Genomic DNA, 20,279 nt, shown 5'->3' on the forward strand with positions numbered 1-20,279 from the left:
CACTTATGTCTTAATATTCATGTCATGATTAGATATATGATCAAGTTTATGCTAGGTAGCATTCCACATCTTTTTTTTCATTTACCTACTCGAGGACGAGCATGAATTAAGCTTGGGGATGCTGATACGTCTCCGTCGCATCTATAAATTTTTGATTGTTTCATGCCAATATTATACAACTTTCACATACTTTTGACAACTTTGTATATGATTTATGCGACTAACCTATTGATCTAGTGCCCAGTGCCAGTTCCTGTTTTTTACATGTTTTTTGTATCACATAAAATCCATATCAAACGAAGTCCAAACATGATAAAAAATTACGGATAATTATTTCGAAATTTATGTGATTTTTGGAAGGTGGAATCAACGCAAACAGGGGACCACAAAGCCCACAACCCACTAGGACGCGCCATAGGCCTCAAGCGCGCCCTGGTGTCTTGTGCGCTCCTCGAACATCGGTTGGATACATTCTTCTAGTGCAAGAAAGATAATTTATGGAAAAAAATTGTGTAAAAATTTCAGCGTAATCGGAGTTACGGATCTCCAGGAATTTAGGAAACCGTGAAGGGCTAGATCTGGGAAGCGCGAAATAGAAGAGAATAGAGAGGGAGATCCAATCTCGGAAGGGATCCCGTCGCTCCGCCACCATGGATGCCATGGACCAGAGGGGGAACTCTCCTCCCATCTAGGGGGAGGCCAAGGAAGGAGAATAAGGGGGGCTCTCTCCCCCTCTCTCCCGGTGGCGCCGGAGTGCCGCCGGGGCTAGGATCGTGACGGCGATCTACATAAACAACCTTGCTACCGTCAACACCAACTTTCTCCCCCTCTATGCAGTGGTGTAACACCCCTTCTCCCTACTGTAATCTCTACTTAAACATGGTGCTCAACTCCATATATTATTTCCCAATGATATTTGGCTATCCTATGATGTTTGAGTAGATCTGTTTTGTCCCATGGGTTAATCGAGATCTTGGTTGGTTGATTGTATATTTTATTTATGGTGTTGTCCTATGGTGCCCTCCGTGTCGCGCAAACGTGAGCCCCCCCCCCCCCGCTGTAGGGTGTTGCAATATGTTCATGGTTTGTTTATTGTCGGTGTTGCGGGGGTGACAGCAACCTAAACGCGGATAAGTGGGTTATGGCGTATGGGAGTAAATAGGACTTGATACTTAATGCTATGGTTGGGTTTCACAACCTTAATGATCTTTAGTAGTTGAGGATGCTTGCTAGAGTTCCAATCATAAGTGCATATGATCCAAGCAGAGAAAGTATGTTACCTCATGCCTCTCCCTCATATAAAATTGCAAGAATGATTACCTATACTTGTTATCGATTGCCTAGGGACAAATGATTTCTTGTTGACAAAAGCTATCCACTTTTATTACCTTGCAATTTATTCATAGTTTTATTCTTGCAAAGTCCTCGTAGTTTCATTCTTGCAAAATAGTTTCATGCTTGTTTTAGGTAAAGCAAACGCCAAGTGCGCGTAGAGTTGTATCGGCGGTCGATAGAACTTGAGAGAATATTTGTTCTGCCTTTAGCTCCTTGTTGGGTTCGACACTCTTACTTATCGAGGAAGGCTACAATTGATCCCCTATACTTGTGGGTTATAACTGACCAGGGCTCGTGCTGCTGCATGGTGACCGCCCATATGGCGTGTACTTCGGCTAGAAGTTGCCTCCCTTCTTCCTCGAATATGCACCGCTGGAGCCTGGAGGACTCCCGTGGTGCTCTTTTTATATAGCTCGCCCTCGTGGACCTTGCAAGCCTTTGATCGGTGGACAATGCGTCGCGCCTCGGTCAGGTCATAGGGGAGTTCCTTATGCAGGAGATAAGCAAGGAAGGGTTCGGTCCATTGCGCGATTACTGCCATGACCTCGTGGGCCGAGGGCGTTTCTTCAATTGAAGTTATGCCGATGATTTGATCATCTTGCTCGGCTATAGTGGTATAATTTGCTCTACACCATCGGCTCGCGTGCTACCAACTTTGTCCTGCCATACCACGTATGGCTTAAAAAGCCTTTCTACGAATATTTTGCTGGGGACGGGGTCGCGCTTTGCACCTAGGCGGGCGAGAATGTCTGCGGTTGGTTGTTATCTCTTGAGACGTGGTGGAACTCCAACCCCTCTAATTGTGCTAATATCTTGAGAACAACATTTCTATAAGCTGCGATCTTCAGATTTTTTCCATAAAATTCACCGTTGATTTGTGAGATGGCGAGGTTAGAGTCTACTCATACCTCGAGCCGGTGTATGCCCATTGAGACCGCCATCCGAAGACCATGTAGTAGTGCCTCGTACTCTGTTGTGTTATTCGAGTTGGCATACATGATCTGTAGCACGTACCGAACATTATCAATGGTAGGGGATGTGAGGATCACTCCAGCAGTCAGACCGGCGACAGTTTTGGACCTGCCAAAGTACATGGTCCAATGAGCATAAGTGTTATACTCTTAGGGGAGTTCGGCCTTAGTCCATTCAGCGATGAAGTTGGCCAGCACATGAGATTTAATAGCTCGTTGTGGCTTGTAGGTGATCTCAAATGGCACGAACTCGATGGCCCATTTGGCATTTCAGTCGGTGGCTGATACGTCTCCGTCGTATCTATAATTTTTGATTGTTTCATGCCAATATTCTATAACTTTCATATACTTTTGGCAACTTTTTATACTATTTTTGGGACTAACATATTGATCCAGTGCCCAATGTCAGTTCATGTTTGTTGCATGTTTCTCGTTTCGCAGATTATCCATACCAAACGAAGTCCAAACGCAATAAAAAACTTACGGGGATTGTTTTTGGAATATTTATGATTTTTGGGAAGAAGAATCATCGCGAAACGATGCCCGAGGGGGTCACAAGCCCCCTAGCCGCGACCTCGGGGTGGGGCCGCGCCTGGCAGGCTTGTGACCAATCCCTAAGGCGGTTGGGGCCCTTCTAACTCCGTAAGAAAGATAATATCTGTAATAAAATCATGTTAAAATTACAGCCCAATCGGAGTTACGGATCTCCGGGAATTTAAGAAACGGTGAAAGCCAGAATCTGGGAGCGCAGAAACAGAAGGACACAGAGAGAGATCCAATCTCGGAGGGGCTCCCGCCCCTCCGCCTCCATGGAGACCATGTACCAGAGGGGAAACCCTTCTCCCATCTAGGGAGGAGGTCAAGGAAGAATAAGAAGAAGGGGGGCTCTCTCCCCCTCTCTCCCGGCGGCGCTGAAATGCCGCCCGGGACATCATCGTGTGACGGCGATCTACACCAACACCTCCGTCATCTTCACCAACACCTCCATCACCTTTCCCCATCTATATTCAGCGGTCCACTCTCCCGCAACCCGCTATACCCTTTACTTGAACATGGTGCTTTACGCTTCATATTATTATCCAATGATGTGTTGCCATCCTATGATGTCTGAATAGATTTTCGTTGTTCTCTCGGTGATTGATGAATTGTTATGATTGGTTTAATTTGCTTGTGGTCATGTTGTTGTCCATTGGTGCCCATCATATGAGCGCGCGCGTGGATCACACCATAGGGTTAGTAGTATGTTGATAGGACTATGTATTGGAGGGCAAGGGTGATAGAAGCTTCAGCATAGCATAGAAATTGATGCATATGGGATTGAAGGGGGACCAATATATCTTATTGCTATGGTTGGGTTTTACCATAATGAACGTTAGTAGTTGCGGATGCTTGCTAATAGTTCCAATCATAAGTGCATTGAATTCCAAGTAAGGGATGACATGCTAGCAGCGGCCTCACCCACATAAAACTTGTTATCGGTCTAGTAACGTAGTTAATTGCTTAGGGACAATCCCGCAACTCCTACCACCACTTTTCCACACTCGTTAAACTAACGTAATTGTTTCTTTATCTAACCAGCCCCTAGTTTTTTATTTACGTGTTCTTTATTTTCTTGCAAACCCATCCTATCACTCCTACAAAGTACTTCTAGTTTCATACTTGTTCTAGGTAAAGCGAACGTAAAGTGTGTGTAGAGTTGTATTGGTGTTCGATAGAACTTGAGGGAATATTTGTCCTACCTTTAGCTCCTCCTTGGGTTCGACACTCTTACTTATCGAGAAAGGCTACAATTGATCCCCTATACTTGTGGGTTATTAGTGGCTTCCTTGTTGTTGATGATGCCGCTCAGTGGTACTTCCGAAGTCACAGTGACCGCACATTCCTGGAAATAGTGCCTGCTTTGTACGATGCCGTAAACACTATGTAAGCGATCTTTTGGTAATGCAGGTATCTTGTTTTGCATCGGGTGCGCACCTCAGATACGTAATAGACCGACCTTTGTATCCGTATTTGTTAACCCTCAACTTATCGTTCCACGACGAGGATCGCGCTGACCACTTGATTGGTGGCTGAGATGTATAGCAACATAGGCTCCCCTATGTAGGGTGCTGCTAGGATGGGGTTGCTAGCCAGTATTGCTTTGATTTCCTCCAAAGCCGTCGTGGATTCATCAGTCCATTTGAAGTTCTTAGTTTTCTTCAGCAACCTATAAAGTGGGAGGGACTTATCGCCGAGGCGAGAGATAAACCGGCTTAAGGCCACCATGCAGCATGCTAACTTTTGGACGTGTTGTAGCTCTGTTGGGACAACGAGTTGTGAAAATGCTCATATTTTGGCCGGATTGGCCTCAATTCCTCTTTGCGACACGATGAATCCAAGGAGTTTGCCGGTTGGGACTCCGAAGACACATTTATCTGGCTTAAGTCGTATATCATATGCCCGTAGGTTGGCAAAGGTTTCCCTGAGGTCGTCTACCAGCTGGCTGGAGTGTTTGGTCTTAATGGTCACATCGTCCATGTAAGCCTCCACAGTTTTGCCGATTTGTGTCCTCAAGCATGTTTAGATCATGCACTCGTAAGTAGCGCCCGTGTTTTTTAAACCGAACGACATTGTGTTGAAGCAGAATGGCCCGTAGGGTGTTATAAATGTGGTTGCGGCCTTACCAGATTCATTCATTTAGATCTGATGGTATCCGGAGTAAGCATCGAGGAAGCACACGGAGTCGTGTCTGGCTATTGCATCAATAATTTGGTCTATTCGAGGTAACAGAAAAGGATCCTTAGAGCAAGCCTTGTTTAGGTCCTTGAAATCGATACATAGCTGCCAAGATTTGTCCTTCTTTGGTACCATGACCAGGTTTTCCAACCAGACAGGATGTTTAATGTCTCTCATGAACCCGACTTCCAGTAGCTTGGCAAGTTCTTCACCCATAGCTTGACTCTTTGGTTCGGAAAATCGACGAGGGCCTGTTTGATAGGCTTGAAGCCTACAATTATGTTCAGGTTGTGTTCCGCCAGCCCCTCAGGGATTCCTGGCATGTCTGAGGGGTGCCACGCAAATATGTCCCAATTTTTGCGCAAGAAGGCATGTAATGCTTCATCGATTGCGCTCCAGTTGGGCTCCGATGGACGCGGTCTTGTTAGGATCCATTGGATGTACCTGGAACTTAATGATTTCGTCTGCAGGTTTGAAGGATGTGGACTTGGGCCGCTTGCCGAGGATCGTGTCGTCTTTGTCCACTACAACACGTAGCGTCATGAGTTTCGCTGCAGTGAGGGTCTCAGCTAGTACCTCCAGGGCTAGGGATGCCGGGTTTTTCAGTTCGGAGGGCTCTATTGGGGTCACTGATCACCGTGATCATGCTGTTTGGCCCCGACATTTTGAGCTTCATGTACCCATAGTGTGGTATGGCCTGGAATCTTATGAAGGCTTCGCGTCCCAACAGGGCATGGTAATCATTGTAAATCGGGACGATATGAAAGAGGAGCTCTTCGGATCGGTTGTTCTCGGGTGTACCGAATACTACGTCGAGAGTTACTCATCCTGGGCAGCGGGCCTCTCTACCGGGGACAATACCTCGGAAGGTGGTTGTGCTTTGCTCGATTCAAGATTGGTCGAACTGCATTTTTAAGAGTGTCCTCATGGAGGAAGTTGAGGCCGCTGCCCCCGTCCATTAACACCTTGTTGAGTCTGAAGCCGTTGATGATGGGGTTCAGGACTAGGGCGGCAGGTGTCCATCATGTGCTAGTCATCGGCTCGTCACCCTGGTCGAAAGAAATGGGTGTGTTCGACCATGGGTTTGCTGCCACTACATGGTGGATTTGATGGAGCTCCCGAAAGGCTCTCTTTCTCTGATTCTTTGAGGTAAATGTTTCGTAGATCGTTAAGATCTCTGTGTTGTTATCTGGCAGCACTCTTGATCGGCCCTCCGCGGGTGTTTCCTTGAAGATGCTTTCTCTGCTTTTTGCAACTTGCCTGACGACCCAACATGCTCGAAGGCTATGAGTGGAACTTGATTCAGGTTGGGCAGAGTGTATGGGACATGGCTTGACCAGTAGTATGTCGAGGACCGACCTATCCCTTGTCCGTGTTCTCTTCGTTGGGTTCCCGGAGGTAATCGGCCCCATGAGTGGGGGTGTGCGTCTTGTTCGGATTTTTCTGGTTAGCTCGGTAAGGTTGGGATCATTGCGCATTTGTTGTACTTGCCAAGTGCTTTCCATGGTGCGGTATTTGAGCACCAGGCTTGATAGCTGATACGTCTCAAACGTATCTATAATTTTTTATGGTTTCATGTTGTTATCTTGTCAACTTTGGATGTTTTATATACCTTTTATATCTTTTTGGGACTAACTTATTAATTCAGTGCCAAGTGCCAGTTCCTGTTTTTTCTGTGTTTTTACTCTTTTCAGATCTGATTTTGGAACAGAGTCCAAACGGAATAAAATCCCCGAAATAAATTTTTCCAGAACAGAAGAAGATCGAGGGATTTGAGGGCCAAGGCAGGAGGCCCACAGGGAGCCCACAAGCCCTGACGCCGCGGCCAAGGGGGACCGCAGCGACTAGGCTTGTGGCCTCCCTCGCGCTCCCCTGCCCTAGCTCTTTCGCCTATATATTCCCTAAAATCCCAGAAAAAATCAAGGCGTCCACGAAACAACTTTTCCGCCGCCGCAAGCTTCCGTTTCCGCGAGATATCATCAGAAGACCCTTTCCGGTGCCTTGTCGAAGGGGACTTTGGAGTTGGAGGGCTTCTACATCAACATCATCGCCTCTCCAATGACTCGTGAGTAGTCCACTTCAGACCTACGGGTCCGTAGTTAGTAGCTAGATGCCTTCTTCTCTCTCTTAGATCTTCAATACAAAGTTCTCCATGATCTTCATGGAGATCTATCCGATGTAATCCTCTTTGGCGGTGTGTTTGTCGAGATCTGATGAATTGTGGATTTGTGATCAGATTATCTATAATTATATTTGAGTCTTTGCTGATTTCTTATATGCATGATTTGATATCCTTGTAAGTCTCTCCGAGTCTTCGGTTTTGTTTGGCCAACTAGATCTATGATTCTTGCAATGGGAGAAGTGCTTGGTTTTGGGTTCATACCGTGTGGTGACCTTTCACGGTGATAGGAGGGGCAGCAAGGCACGCATCGTGTTGTTGCCATCAAGGGTAACAAGATGGGCTTTCATCATAGATTTCAGATTATCCATCTACATCATGTCATCTTGCTTAAGGCATTACTCTGTTCTTATGAACTCAATACACTAGATGCATGCTGGATAGCGGTCGACGTGTGGAGTAATAGTAGTAGATGCAGAAAGTATCGGTCTACTTGTTTTGGATGTGATGCCTATAGATATGATCATTGCCATAGATAACGTCATGACTTTGCGCGGTTCTATCAATTGCTCGACAGTAATTCGTTCACCCACCGTCTACTTGCTTTCATGAGAGAAGCCACTAGTGAACATTACGGCCCCTCAGTCTATTCACAACTATCGTCTCCACTTTTACTTTTACTTTGCTTTGTTTACTTTTTGCTTTCAGTTCTCACTGTGCAAACAATCTATAAGGGATTGACAACCCCTTCATAGCGTTGGGTGCAAGCTCTTTGTGTTTGTGCAGGTACTTGTGACTTGACTCGATCCTCCTACTGGATTGATACCTTGGTTCTCAAACTGAGGGAAATACTTACCGTCGCAGTGCTACATCACCCTTTCCTCTTCAGGGGAACACCAACGCAAGGCTCCAAGGCCGCGGGGGAATCCTTTGCATATTTTCCAAGGAAGTCCCTATAGGCGTAGCCCGTAGTAGAAGGATTCGTGGCGCCGTTGCTAGGGAACGTCTTTTGTTGCCGTAGCAGAAGTATTTCTGACGCCGTTGCCGGGGAGAGATCAAGTCAAGATCCATCCAAGTAGGTGTCACAAACTCATCTCTTGCATTTACCTTTTTTGCCAGTTGCCTCTCGTTTTCCTCTCCCCCACTTCACATATGCCGTTTCCATTTGCCTTTCTCCCTTGCCGTTTTCTTTTGCCTTTTGCCTTTTGCCGTTTTCCTTTGCCAGTTTTCTTGCTTGCTTGTGTTCTTGTTTGTTTGTTGAAGTCAGCATGGCTGAAAACACCAAACTTTGCGACTTCTTGAATACTAATAATAATGATTTTATTAGTACTCCGATTGCCCCCACCATTAGTGCAGAATCATATGAAATCAATGCTGCCTTGCTGAATCTTGTTATGAAAGAGCAATTCTCTGGCCTTCCTAGTGAAGATGCCGCATCTCATCTCAATACTTTCATTGAACTTTGCGATATGCAAAAGAAGAAAGATGTGGATAATGATGTTGTTAAGTTGAAGCTTTTTCCGTTCTCTTTGCGAGATCGTGCAAAAAACTTGGTTTTCTTCTTTGCCTAAAAATAGTATCGATTCTTGGAATAAGTGCAAAGATGCTTATATATCCAAGTATTTTCCGCCGGCTAAGATTATCTCTCTATGTAATGATATCATGAATTTCAAGCAACTTGATCATGAACACGTTGCACAATCTTGTGAGAGGATGAAGTTAATGATTAGAAATTGTCCTGCTCATGGCTTGAGTTTGTGGATGCTTATACAAATCTTTTACGCTGGTTTGAATTTTGCTTCTCGCAATATCTTGGACTCCGCCTCAGGTGGAACTTTCATGGAAATCACGTTAGGAGAAGCTACAAAACTCCTAGACAATATCATGACCAACTACTCTCAGTGGCACACTGAAAGGTCACCTGCTAGCAAAAAGGTACACGCTATAGAAGAAATTAACTCGCTTAGTGCTAAGATGGACGAGTTGATGAATTTGGTTGCTAGTAGAAATGCTCCTTTAGATCCTAATGACATGCCACTATCTTCCTTGATTGAGAGTAGCAACGCTAGTTTGGACGTTAATTTTGTTGGTAGGAACAATTTCGACAACAACAATGCCTTTAGAGGAAACTATGTTCCTAGGCCTTTTCCTAGTAACTCCTCTAACAACTATGGCAATTCCTACAACAACACTTATGGAAATCATAACAAATTATCCTCTGATTTAGAGAGTAATATCAAAGAGTTCATCAACTCTCAAAAGATTTTCAATGCGTCCATAGAGGAAAAACTACTCAAAATAGACGATTTGGCTCAGAGAGTTGATAGGATGTCTTGTGATATTGATGCTTTGAAAGTTAGGTGTGATCCTCCCAAGGTCAACTTGTATGAAACTTTAAAAGCTATGTGTGTCTCCATGAATGAGAGCAAAGAAAGAACCGCCCAAATTCGCGCTAAGCATGAATGGTTTAAAAGGGTGCATTCTAGTGACGCATATCACGAAGATCTTAAAGTGCTTGGTGTGACTCCTCTTGAATCTTTGTTTTCACATGTCAAACCTATTGATGAAGGGGCTGGATATGAATCCACTTTGGCTGAAAACGCCCCAATGATTCGGAGTCCACCTATCTTGATGATAAAGGTGTGGAGAGTGGAGTAGAAGAAATCCAAATATTTGGTAGTAATGAAACTCCCACTTTGGATTTCAAGGAATTCAATTATGATAGTTGCTCCTTGTTTGAATACATTTCCTTGATGCAATCCATTGCAAACTCTCCACATGCTTATAGCCAAAGCAAAGCCTTTACCGCTCATATCATAGATGCTATGATGAAATATCTTGAAGAGAAACTCAAATTAGAAGTATCTATACCTAGAAAACTTCATGATGAGTGGGAACCTACTATCAAAATCAAAATCAAAAACTATGAATGCAATGCTTTGTGTGATTTGGGTGCTAGTGTTTCCGCGATTCCAAAGTCTTTATGTGATATTCTTGGTTTTCATGGGATTGAAGAGTGTTCTCTTAATTTGCATCTTGCAGATTCTACTGTCAAGAAACCCATGGGAAGGATCAATGATGTTTTTATTGTTGCAAATAAGAACTATGTACCCCTGGATTTCATTGTACTTGACATAGATTGCAATCCTTCATGTCCCATTATTCTTGGTAGACCTTTCCCAAGGACTATTGGTGCTATCATCGATATGAAGGAAGGGAATATTAGATTTCAATTTCCTCTAAAGAAGGGCATGGAGCATTTTCCTAGAAAGAAAATAAGATTGCCTTATGAATCTATGATGAGGGCTACTTATGGTTTGAGCACCAAAGATGACTATACGTGATTCCATCACCTTATGCCTAGCTAAGGGCGTTAAACAATAGCGCTTGTTGGGAGGCAACCCAATGAATCTATCCTTTTTCTTTCCATTTTGTGTTTTCCACAATTTCATAATTCTGTTATGATTATGTTTTTTGTGTTTCTTTTGCGTTTGTGCCAAGCCAAACCGTTATGATTAGTCTTGGGGATGATCATTTGGTCATGCTGGAAAAGACAGAAACTTTCTGCTCACGAAAATAATTTTCTTTTTTTTCTGTAAGATCTTTTGAGTTGATTCTTTTTTCTGCTGATTTCTACACAAATTCTTCAGACTTTCTATATTTCAGAATTTTTGAAGTACCAGAAGTATACGAAGTATACAGATTGCTACAGACTGGTCTGCTGTTAACAGATCCTGTTTTTGTTGACTTCGTTGCTTATTTTGATGAAACTATGGATAGTATCGGGGGGTATTAGCCATGGAAGATTGGAAATACAGTAACCCAACATCAACATAAGTATAATTTAAGTTTTCTACGGTACCTAAGGAACTGGTGGTTTGCTTTCTTATGTTAACACGAGTTTCTGTTTAAGTTTCGTGTTCTGAGGTTTTCAAGTTTTGGGTGAAGTTCTTATGGACAAAAGGATAAAGAGTGGCAAGATATCAAGCTTGGGGATGACCAAGGCACCCCAAGTTGATTCAAGGATGCCGTAAAAGCCTAAGCTTGGGGATGCCTAGGGAAGGCATCCCCTCTTTCGTCTTCAATCCATCGGTAACGTTACTTGGGGCTATATTTTTATTCACCACATGTTATGTGTTTTGCTTGGAGCTTCTTGTATCGTAGGAGTCTTTTTTTTGTCACAATATTCCTTGCTGCACACATAGAGAGAGAGACATGCACTCACCGTGATTTTGTCGAGCTTCACTTATATCATTTGGTTAGACAATTCAGCTCACATGTGTTTCACTTATATCTTTTGAGCTAGTTGATTTTGCTCTTTGTGTTTCACTTCTATCTTTTAGAGCACGGAAGCGCATGGCGTGGTAGTTGGCTTATGCTATGAAAGTAGTCTCAAAAGGGGTAGTTATCCAAAGGGATATGAAAACTTCCACCTTCATGTTCATTGAATAGTTAGAGAAGTTTGATTCATCTCAATAAGTTTTAAGTTGTGGTTGTGGTAATATTGAAGTTATACTAGTAAGGTGTTGTGGATCTAGAAATACTTGTGTTGAAGTTAGTGATTCCCGTAGCATGCACGTATGGTGAACCGTTATGTGATGAAGTCTGAGCATGATTAGTTTATTGATTGTCATCCTTTGTGTAGCGGTCGGGATCGCGCGATGGTTTATACCTACCAACCCTTCCCCTAGGAGTATGCGTTGAATGCTTTGTTTCAATTACTACTAGAACTTTTGCAACAAGTATATGAGTTCTTCATAAATAATGTTGAGTCCATGGTTTAGATGCAATTTCACCTTCCACCATCACTATCTTCTTTAGTGTCGTGCAACTTTCCCCGGTGCACAAAATCCACCATTAGCCTCCCTCAAAACAGCCACCATACCTACCTACTATGGCTTTTTGAAAGCCATTCCGAGATATATTGCCATGCAACTACCACCATGACATGTTCCACCACTTCTACATTGCCATTGCATGATCATAAGATAGCTAGCATGATGTTTCCATTGATGTCTATGCCATGCTAGATCATTGTCACGGTACAATACCGAAGGCATTCCATATAGAGTCGTCATTGCTCTAAGTTTTGAGTTGTAAGTGTGATGATCATCATTGATGGAGCATTGTCCCATGTGAGGAAATAAAAGAGGCCAGCGAAGCCCATTTACAAAAAGAGGCCAAAGATGCCCACCAAAAAAAAGAGGCCAAAGATCCCACCCAAAAAAAGAGAAAAAGAGAGAAGGGACAATGCTCTATCTTTCCACACTTGTGCTTATTAAGCACCATGATCTTCATGATTGAGAGTCTCTCGTTTTGTCACCACCATATAGCTAGTGGGAAATTTTCATTATAAAACTTGGCTTGTATATTCCAATGATAGGCTTCCTCAAAATTGCCTTAGGTCTTCGTGAGCAAGCAAGTTGGCTGCACACCCACTAGTTTTCTTTAATAGCTTTCACATGCTCTTAGCTCTAGTGCATCAATTGTATGGCAATCCCTAGTCATTCATGTTGATATCTATTGATGAGCATCTCCATAGCTCGTTGATATGCCTAGTCAATGTGACCATCTTCTCCTTGTTTGCCTTGCAACCTCCACCACACTCCATTCCACTTATAATGCTAAAACCATGGCTCACGCTCATGTATTGCGTGAGAGTTGAAAAGGTTTGAGAAATTAAAGGTGTGAAAACAATTACTTGTCCAATACCAGGGTTGTGCATAATTTAAATTCGTTGTGCAAGGATGATAGAGCATAGCCACACTATATGATTTTGTAGGGATAACTTTCTTTTGGCCTTGTTATTTTAAAAGTTCATGATTACCTTGCTAGTTTCCTTGAAGTATTATTGTCTCCATGTCAATAGCAAACTATTTTTTTGAATCTAATGGATCTGAACATTCACGTCACATAAGAGGAGTTACAAAGGACATCTATGCTAGGTAGCATGAAAGCATCAAAAATTCATTCTTTATCACTTCCCTACTCGAGGACGAGCAGGAGTTAAGCTTGGGGATGCTTGATACGTCTCAAACGTATCTATAATTTTTGATGGTTTCATGTTGTTATCTTGTCAACTTTGGATGTTTTATATACCTTTTATATCTTTTTTGGGACTAACTTATTAATTCAGTGCCAAGTGCCAGTTTTTTTCTGTGTTTTTGACTCTTTTCAGATCTGATTTTGGAACGGAGTCCAAACGGAATAAGATCCCCGAAATAAATTTTTCCGGAACAAAAGAAGATCGGGGGACTTGAGGGCCAAGGCAGGAGGCCCACACGGAGCCCACAAGCCCTGATGCCGTGGCCAGGGGGCCCGCGGCGACCAGGCTTGTGGCCTCCCTGGCGCTCCCCTGCCCTAGCTCTTTCGCCTATATATTCCCTAAAATCCTAAAAAAAATCAAGGCATCCATGAAACCACTTTTCCGCCGCCGCAAGCTTCCGTTTCGGCGAGATCTCATCTGGAGACCCTTCCCGGTGCCCTGCCGGAGGGGACTTTGGAGTTGGAGGGCTTCTACATCAACATCATCGCCTCTCCAATGACTCGTGAGTAGTCCACTTCAGACCTACGAGTCAGTAGATAGTAGCTAGATGGCTTCTTCTCTCTCTTGGATCTTCAATACAAAGTTCTCCATGATTTTCATGGAGATCTATCCGATGTAATCCTCTTTGGCGGTGTGTTTGTCGAGATCCAATGAATCGTGGATTTGTGATCAGATTATCTATGAGTCATATTTGAGTCTTTGCTGATTTCTTATATGCATGATTTCATATCCTTGTAAGTCTCTCTGAGTCTTGGGTTTTGTTTGGCCAACTAGATCTATGATTCTTGCAATGGGAGAAGTGCTTGGTTTTGGGTTCATACCGTGCGGTGACCTTTCCGAGTGATAGAAGGGGCAGCAAGGCATGCATCATGTTGTTGCCATCAAGGGTAACAAGATGGGCTTTCATCATAGATTCTAGATTGTCCATCTACATCATGTCATCTTGCTTAAGGCGTTACTCTGTTCTTATGAACTCAATACACTAGATGCATGTTGGATAGCGGTCGATGTGTGGAGTAATAGTAGTAGATGCACAAAGTATCGGTCTATTTGTTTTGGACGTGATGCGTATAGATATGATCATTGCCATAGATAACATCATGACTTTGCGTGGTTCTATCAATTGCTCGACAGTAATTCGTTCACCCACCGTCTACTTGCTTTCATGAGAGAAGCCACTAGTGAACACTACGGCCCCCGGGTCTATTCACAACTATCGTCTCCACTTTTACTTGTACTTTGCTTTGTTTACTTTTTTGCTTTCAGTTCTCACTTTGCAAACAATCTATAAGGGATTGACAACCCCTTCATAGTGTTGGGTGCAAGCTGTCTGTGGTTGTGCAGGTACTTGTGACTTGACTCGATCCTCCTAATGGATTGATACTTTGGTTCTCAAACTGAGGGAAATACTTACCGCCACTGTGCTACATCACCCTTTCCTCTTCAAGGGAACACCAACGCAAGGCTCCAAGGCCGCGGGGGAATCCTTTTCATATTTGCCAAGGAAGTCCCTATAGGCGTAGCCCGTAGCAGAAGGATTCCTGGCGCCGTTGCCAGGGAAGGTCTTTTGTTGCCGTAGCAATAGCTCGGTGAGGGTTTGAATCCGGCGATGGGAGAGGGCATTGAGGATGCCCTCATCACGGTAATGATGCAGGAAGGCGTTGTTAAGCTCGTGTACGCCGCGGCCCTCTATCCTGTTGTTGAGGAGGAATCTAGCCCAGAAGTGGTGTATTGATTCCCCTGGCCGTTGTGTAACTTCACGTAAGTCTGATAAACCGAACTCTTTCGCTTTATGCTCGAGTTGGGTGGTGGGTTGGATAAGATTTTGAGTTCCCGTGAGTTTGGGTTTGAGGTCTCGGTGGCCATGTCCCCGGCTGGGTCACGTACCGGATCAGCCACTGGCCCCGAAATATTGTCGGGTCGAGAAAGATACTCCGGATTATCGGATAAGTCCATATGATCAGTGATCGGGATGTATACTTTCCTTAACTCCGGTAGTTGGTATGGGGAGCCCTTAACCGGGCACTCGACAGTGTTGATCACATGCATGATGGGCGGGGCGTGAATTTCCATGTTGTCGGGTCTGAATTTGATCTGGTTGTGGATCGTAGCTTGATTGTTCATCATGTCCATGGCTAGGCTCCGGTCGAGTAGTTAGTGGAGTACCGGGGTTTCGGCGGAGTTCATATCGTTTGTGAGTCTGGGGTTAGCCAATGTCACTAATGCCCCGGTGGCGCTCAAGGTCGCCTCCGGGGTGTATTTGGCTGAGGCGAGCTCGGGCGTATTGAACACGTCAGGCTCTAAGCAGGATTAGGGGTGAAGCTCGTCCCGGTGGCGAGATCCACAGTTTCCGAAGCCGAAGCATCGGGACCCACTGGTTCCTTGGAAGGAGCTAAAAGCCTTGTAAACACAAGGTCTCCTCGGGGATCAGTGGTGAACTCTAGGCTCCCAAACCTGACTACCTGACCGGGGATAAAATTTCTGACCTAGCCAAGGTGGCTGGACGGATTGGCGTGGAGAACGATGCTTCCGAATGCGAAGATATGTCCGGGAATGAAAACATCCTTGTTGCATATCTCCTCGCTGATGACTAAGTGTTCCATCGATCCTTCTGGTCATACAGTCAGTGGAACTCTCAATGAAAGCACCAATGTCAGTGTCAAAACTGGCAGATCTCGAGTAGGGGGTCCCGAACTATGGACATTGGATCGATGGATTGGAGGAGAAAAGGGGCGACAATATTTACCTAGATTCGGGCCCTCTTGAGGAGGTAAAACCCTATGTCCTGCTTGATTATATTGATGTGGGTGATGATTACAGAGTTGATCTACCTCGAGATCGTATGAGCTAAACCCTAGATGAGTCAACCCGCTTGCATGGATGAGGAACCCTGGTTTATATAGACACCAGGGGATCTAGGGTTACATACAACCGACCTCTGGCCGGGGGCAGATGGGCCGACCTAGTCTACCTTACTTGGACGTCACGCCAATCTTCGGTGCTTTCCTCCTTGAATGAGATGACCACGCAGTCCGGCCTTCAATTAACATGGCCCATTAGATCAGCCTTCTACGAAACGAACCAACTAGCTGAGGACCCCTTACTCCGGACTCCCTCAACATGACACACATGTATCGTTGCCATTAAGGATAAAAAAGATGGGGGTCTATTCCTACATGAATATATCTTGTCTACATCATGTCATCATTCTTAAGGCATTACTCCATTTATCCATGAACTTAATACGCTAGATGCATGCTAGATAGGGGTCGATGTGTGGAGTAATAGAAGTAGATGCAGACAGAAGTTGGTCTACTTATTTTGGACGTGATGTCTATATACGTGATCTTTGTCATGAATATCGTCATAATTATTTGCTTTTCTATCAATTGCCAAAGAGTAATTGTCTACCCACCGCTTATTATTTTCTCGAGAGAAGCCACTAGTGAAACCTACGACCCCTCGTTCTACTTCACATCATCTATTTGCAATCTCTACTTTGCTATTTGCTTTTCTACTTTATTTTCTCTTTTGTTCTCACATATATATTATAATAAAAAATCCAAAATACCTTGTTGCGTTCTATTTACTATCACTCTTATTTGCATCTATCAATTTATCCTTACCTTACCCATGAGGGATTGACAACCCCTCTACACGTTGGGTTGTGAGGATTTGCTATTTGTGTGCAAGGGCTGCTTACATAGTCTTGTGGATCTTCCTACTAGATTGATACCTTGGTTTCTTAACTGAGGGAAATACTTGCTGACGTTGTGCTAAATCACCCTTTAAGCTTGGAGGGAGACCAACACACCCTTGAGGTACGCCAAGATTTCTGGCGTCGTTGCCGGGGAAGATCACATCAAGATCTATGAGGTTCCTACACACAAATCTCATCTCCTTGCAATTACATTATTTGCCATTTTCCTCTCATTTTCCTCTCCCCCACTTCACAAAAAAAATTCCTTTTCATTTGCCTTCTTTGCGTTTGCCTTTTTCTTGCTTGCTTGCTTCTATTGCCTTCATGAAAACACTCAAAAATAGAAAAATAAACACGAAGAGTAAGACATATGGATCCTCATCCACTTGCTAATGTTTTCAAAAGATCTAATTATGTTGAACCAATTTCTAGTGACTCAAGTGTTCTTGATTGCTTTTGTGAAGTTTTGCTTGAAAATCATGAATCTGAATATTGTGATGAAGTGTTAAAGAAGAAATTTATAAAGTGATTCATGATATCTCCTTGAGTGAAAAGCATGATTGCAATTATGTTATTATAAATTCTATTAATGTCAATTGTTCAAATAGCATGCAAAACTACAAGCTTAGGGATGACAAGTTTGTCATGTCCACTACTCATTGCAATGATCATGATTGAGGTGATGCTTCTTATGATCTTGAAAATTTAATTAATCCTCGTGATGAATATGATATTGATAATAATGTTTGCAATAGTATTGAAAGTGGGTTTGGAAGAGTGTCAACTTTAGGTAATCATGATCCCATTATTTTGGAGAATTATCCATATTGTGATTGTTTTCGATAAAAGTGGGTTTGGAGAGGTCGTGACTTTATTTAATATTAATCCCACTATCTTGGAAGATTGTAAGACTTTTATGCATGTGGATCATGAAGAGAATAATTTATGTGATAGCTACATTGTTGAATTTGAATATGATCCTGTTGGAAATATGCCCTAGAGGCAATAATAAAATGGTTATTATCATATTTCCTTGTTCATGATAATCGTCTATTGTTCATGTTATAATTGTATTAACAGGAAACAATAATACATGTGTGGATAAATAGATCACAATGTGTCCCTAGAAAGCCTCTAGTTGCCTAGCTCATTGATCAATAGATGATCATGGTTTCCTGATCATGGACATTGGATGTCATTGATAACGGGATCACATCATTAGGAGAATGATGTGATGGACAAGACCCGATCCTAAGCATAGCACTAGACCGTGTTGTTCGTATGCTAAAGCTTTTCTAATGTCAAGTATCTTTTCCTTCGACCGTGAGATTGTGCAACTCCCGGATACCGTAGGAGTGCTTTGGGTGTATCAAACGTCACAACGTAACTAGGTGACTATAAAGCTGCACTATGGGTATCTCCGAAAGTATTTGTTGGGTAGGTACGAATCGAGATCGGGATTTGTCACTCCATGTGACGGAGAGGTATCTCTGGGCCCAGTCGGTAGAACATCATCATAATGAGCTCAATGTGACTAAGGAGTTAGTCACGAGATGATGTGCTACGGAACGAGTAAAGAGACTTGCCGGCAACGAGATTGAACAAGCTATGGGGATACCGACGATCGAATCTCGGGCAAGTTCTATACAGGTAGACAAAGGGAATTGTATATGGGATTGATTGAATCCTTGACATCGTGGTTCATCCGATGAGATCATCGTGGAACATGCGGGAGCCACCATGGGTATCCAGACCCCGCTGATGGTCATTGACCGGAGAGGTGTCTAGGTCATGTCTTCATGCCTCCCGAACCCGTAGGGTCTACACACTTAAGGTTCGATGACGCTAGGATTATAGGGAATTGTTATAATAGGTTACCGAAGGTTGTTCGGAGTCCTGGATGATCTCCAGGATGTCACGAGGAGCTCCGGAATAGTCCGAAGGTAAAGAATTATATATAGGAAGTGAGGATTTGTTCGCCGGAATTGTTTCGGGCGACACCTGTAATGTACCGGTACCATCGAGAGGGTTTCAGGGGTCCACCGGGAGGGGCCACCAGACCCAAAGGCTAGCATGGGCCAAAAGGTGGAAGGGAACCAGCCCAGAGTGGGCTGGTGTGCCTCCCACCTAGGCCCAAGGCGCCACAAGAGAGGAAAGGGGGGAAACCCTAGTGCAAATGGGCCTAAGGCCCATCTGGGGTGCGCCACCCCCCTCTCTCTTGCCGTGGCCACCACCACTAGCCCTAGATGGGGCTGCCGCACCCTTTGGGAGTGGGAACCCTAAAGGGGGCGCCCCCTCCCTCTCCCCCTATAAATAGTGTAGGTTTTGGCTGATTTGAACACACGAAATCTCTCTCTCGGCGCAGCCCTGCTTCTCCTCTTTCTCCTCTCCCATGGTGCTTGGCGAAGCCCTGCTGGGAGACCTCGTAGCTCCACCAGCACCACGCCGTTGTGATGCCGAAGCTCTCCCTCAACCTCTCCCTCCTCCTTGCTGGATCAAGGCGTGGGAGACGTCACCGGGCTGTACATGTGTTGAACGCGGAGGTGTCGTGATTCGGCACATAGATCGGAACCGACCACGATCTGAATCGCTGCGAGTACGATTCCATCGACCGCGTTCATAGTAATGCTTCCGCTTAGCGATCTTCAAAGGTATGAAGATGCTCTACAACCTCTCTCGTTGCTGGTCTCTCCATAGATATATCCTTGTATGGCGTAGGAAAATTTTGAATTTACTACGTTCCCCAACAGATCCTACATGTAATTATTATGAGAGAGGGAAATATGGTTATAGAAGTATTCATGTTACTAAATTATCTCTCTTCATGTTGAGATTGCTATTGTTTCTTTCTTCTTCCATGCATATGTTAGATATTTCTTGTCTTGATAATTTGTTTGCTTAGGAGATTCCTATGCATAGGAAGTATGTTAGGCTTAAATGTGGTTGTCTTATGCTGCATGATGCTCTCTTTGTGTTTCAACTACCATCTTTCATATGAGCATCAATAAAATCTCAAGCATATCTTAATGGCTATAAAGAAATAACTTGTTGGGAGGCAACCCAATTGATATAATTTATTTTCTTTTTTTATGTTCTTGAGTGTTTACACAATCATGCTACTATATAATTGTGTTTTTTATGTTTTATTTAGTGTTTGTACCAAGCAAAGCCTTTGGGACCATGTGGGGGTATTAGTTGCTTTAATGCTGTTGTAAAACAAAAACTTTTGCGTCTAGTAGAAAAAATCCTAAAAATCACACAAACATCAAAAGTGTGTAAATGTTTTACATCAAAAGTGTGTATTTCCTATGTTGTGCTATTTTTTAAAAAAAATGGAGTTACAGAAGTATAAGTAAATTTCGAATCTTTACACATTGTTCTAATTTAACAGAT

General features: G+C 43.7%; 1 protein-coding gene across 1 annotated transcript in view; it reads right to left on the reverse strand.

The window, feature by feature from the left end:
• Nucleotides 1-2,066: 2,066 nt before the first annotated feature.
• LOC123405181 overlaps nt 2,067-20,279 on the reverse strand; it is a 29,227-nt gene continuing 11,014 nt past the window's right edge. Inside the window, exons 3-4 of the mRNA XM_045098975.1 lie at nt 2,244-2,415; nt 2,067-2,177 (exon numbers count right to left, since the gene is read on the reverse strand). Of these exons, the coding sequence (XP_044954910.1) occupies nt 2,067-2,177; nt 2,244-2,415 (283 nt within the window). The remainder of the gene's footprint in view (nt 2,178-2,243; nt 2,416-20,279) is intronic.

Source organism: Hordeum vulgare, chromosome 6H, assembly GCF_904849725.1.
Source record: "Hordeum vulgare subsp. vulgare chromosome 6H, MorexV3_pseudomolecules_assembly, whole genome shotgun sequence".
NCBI classification, from domain to species: domain Eukaryota; kingdom Viridiplantae; phylum Streptophyta; class Magnoliopsida; order Poales; family Poaceae; genus Hordeum; species Hordeum vulgare.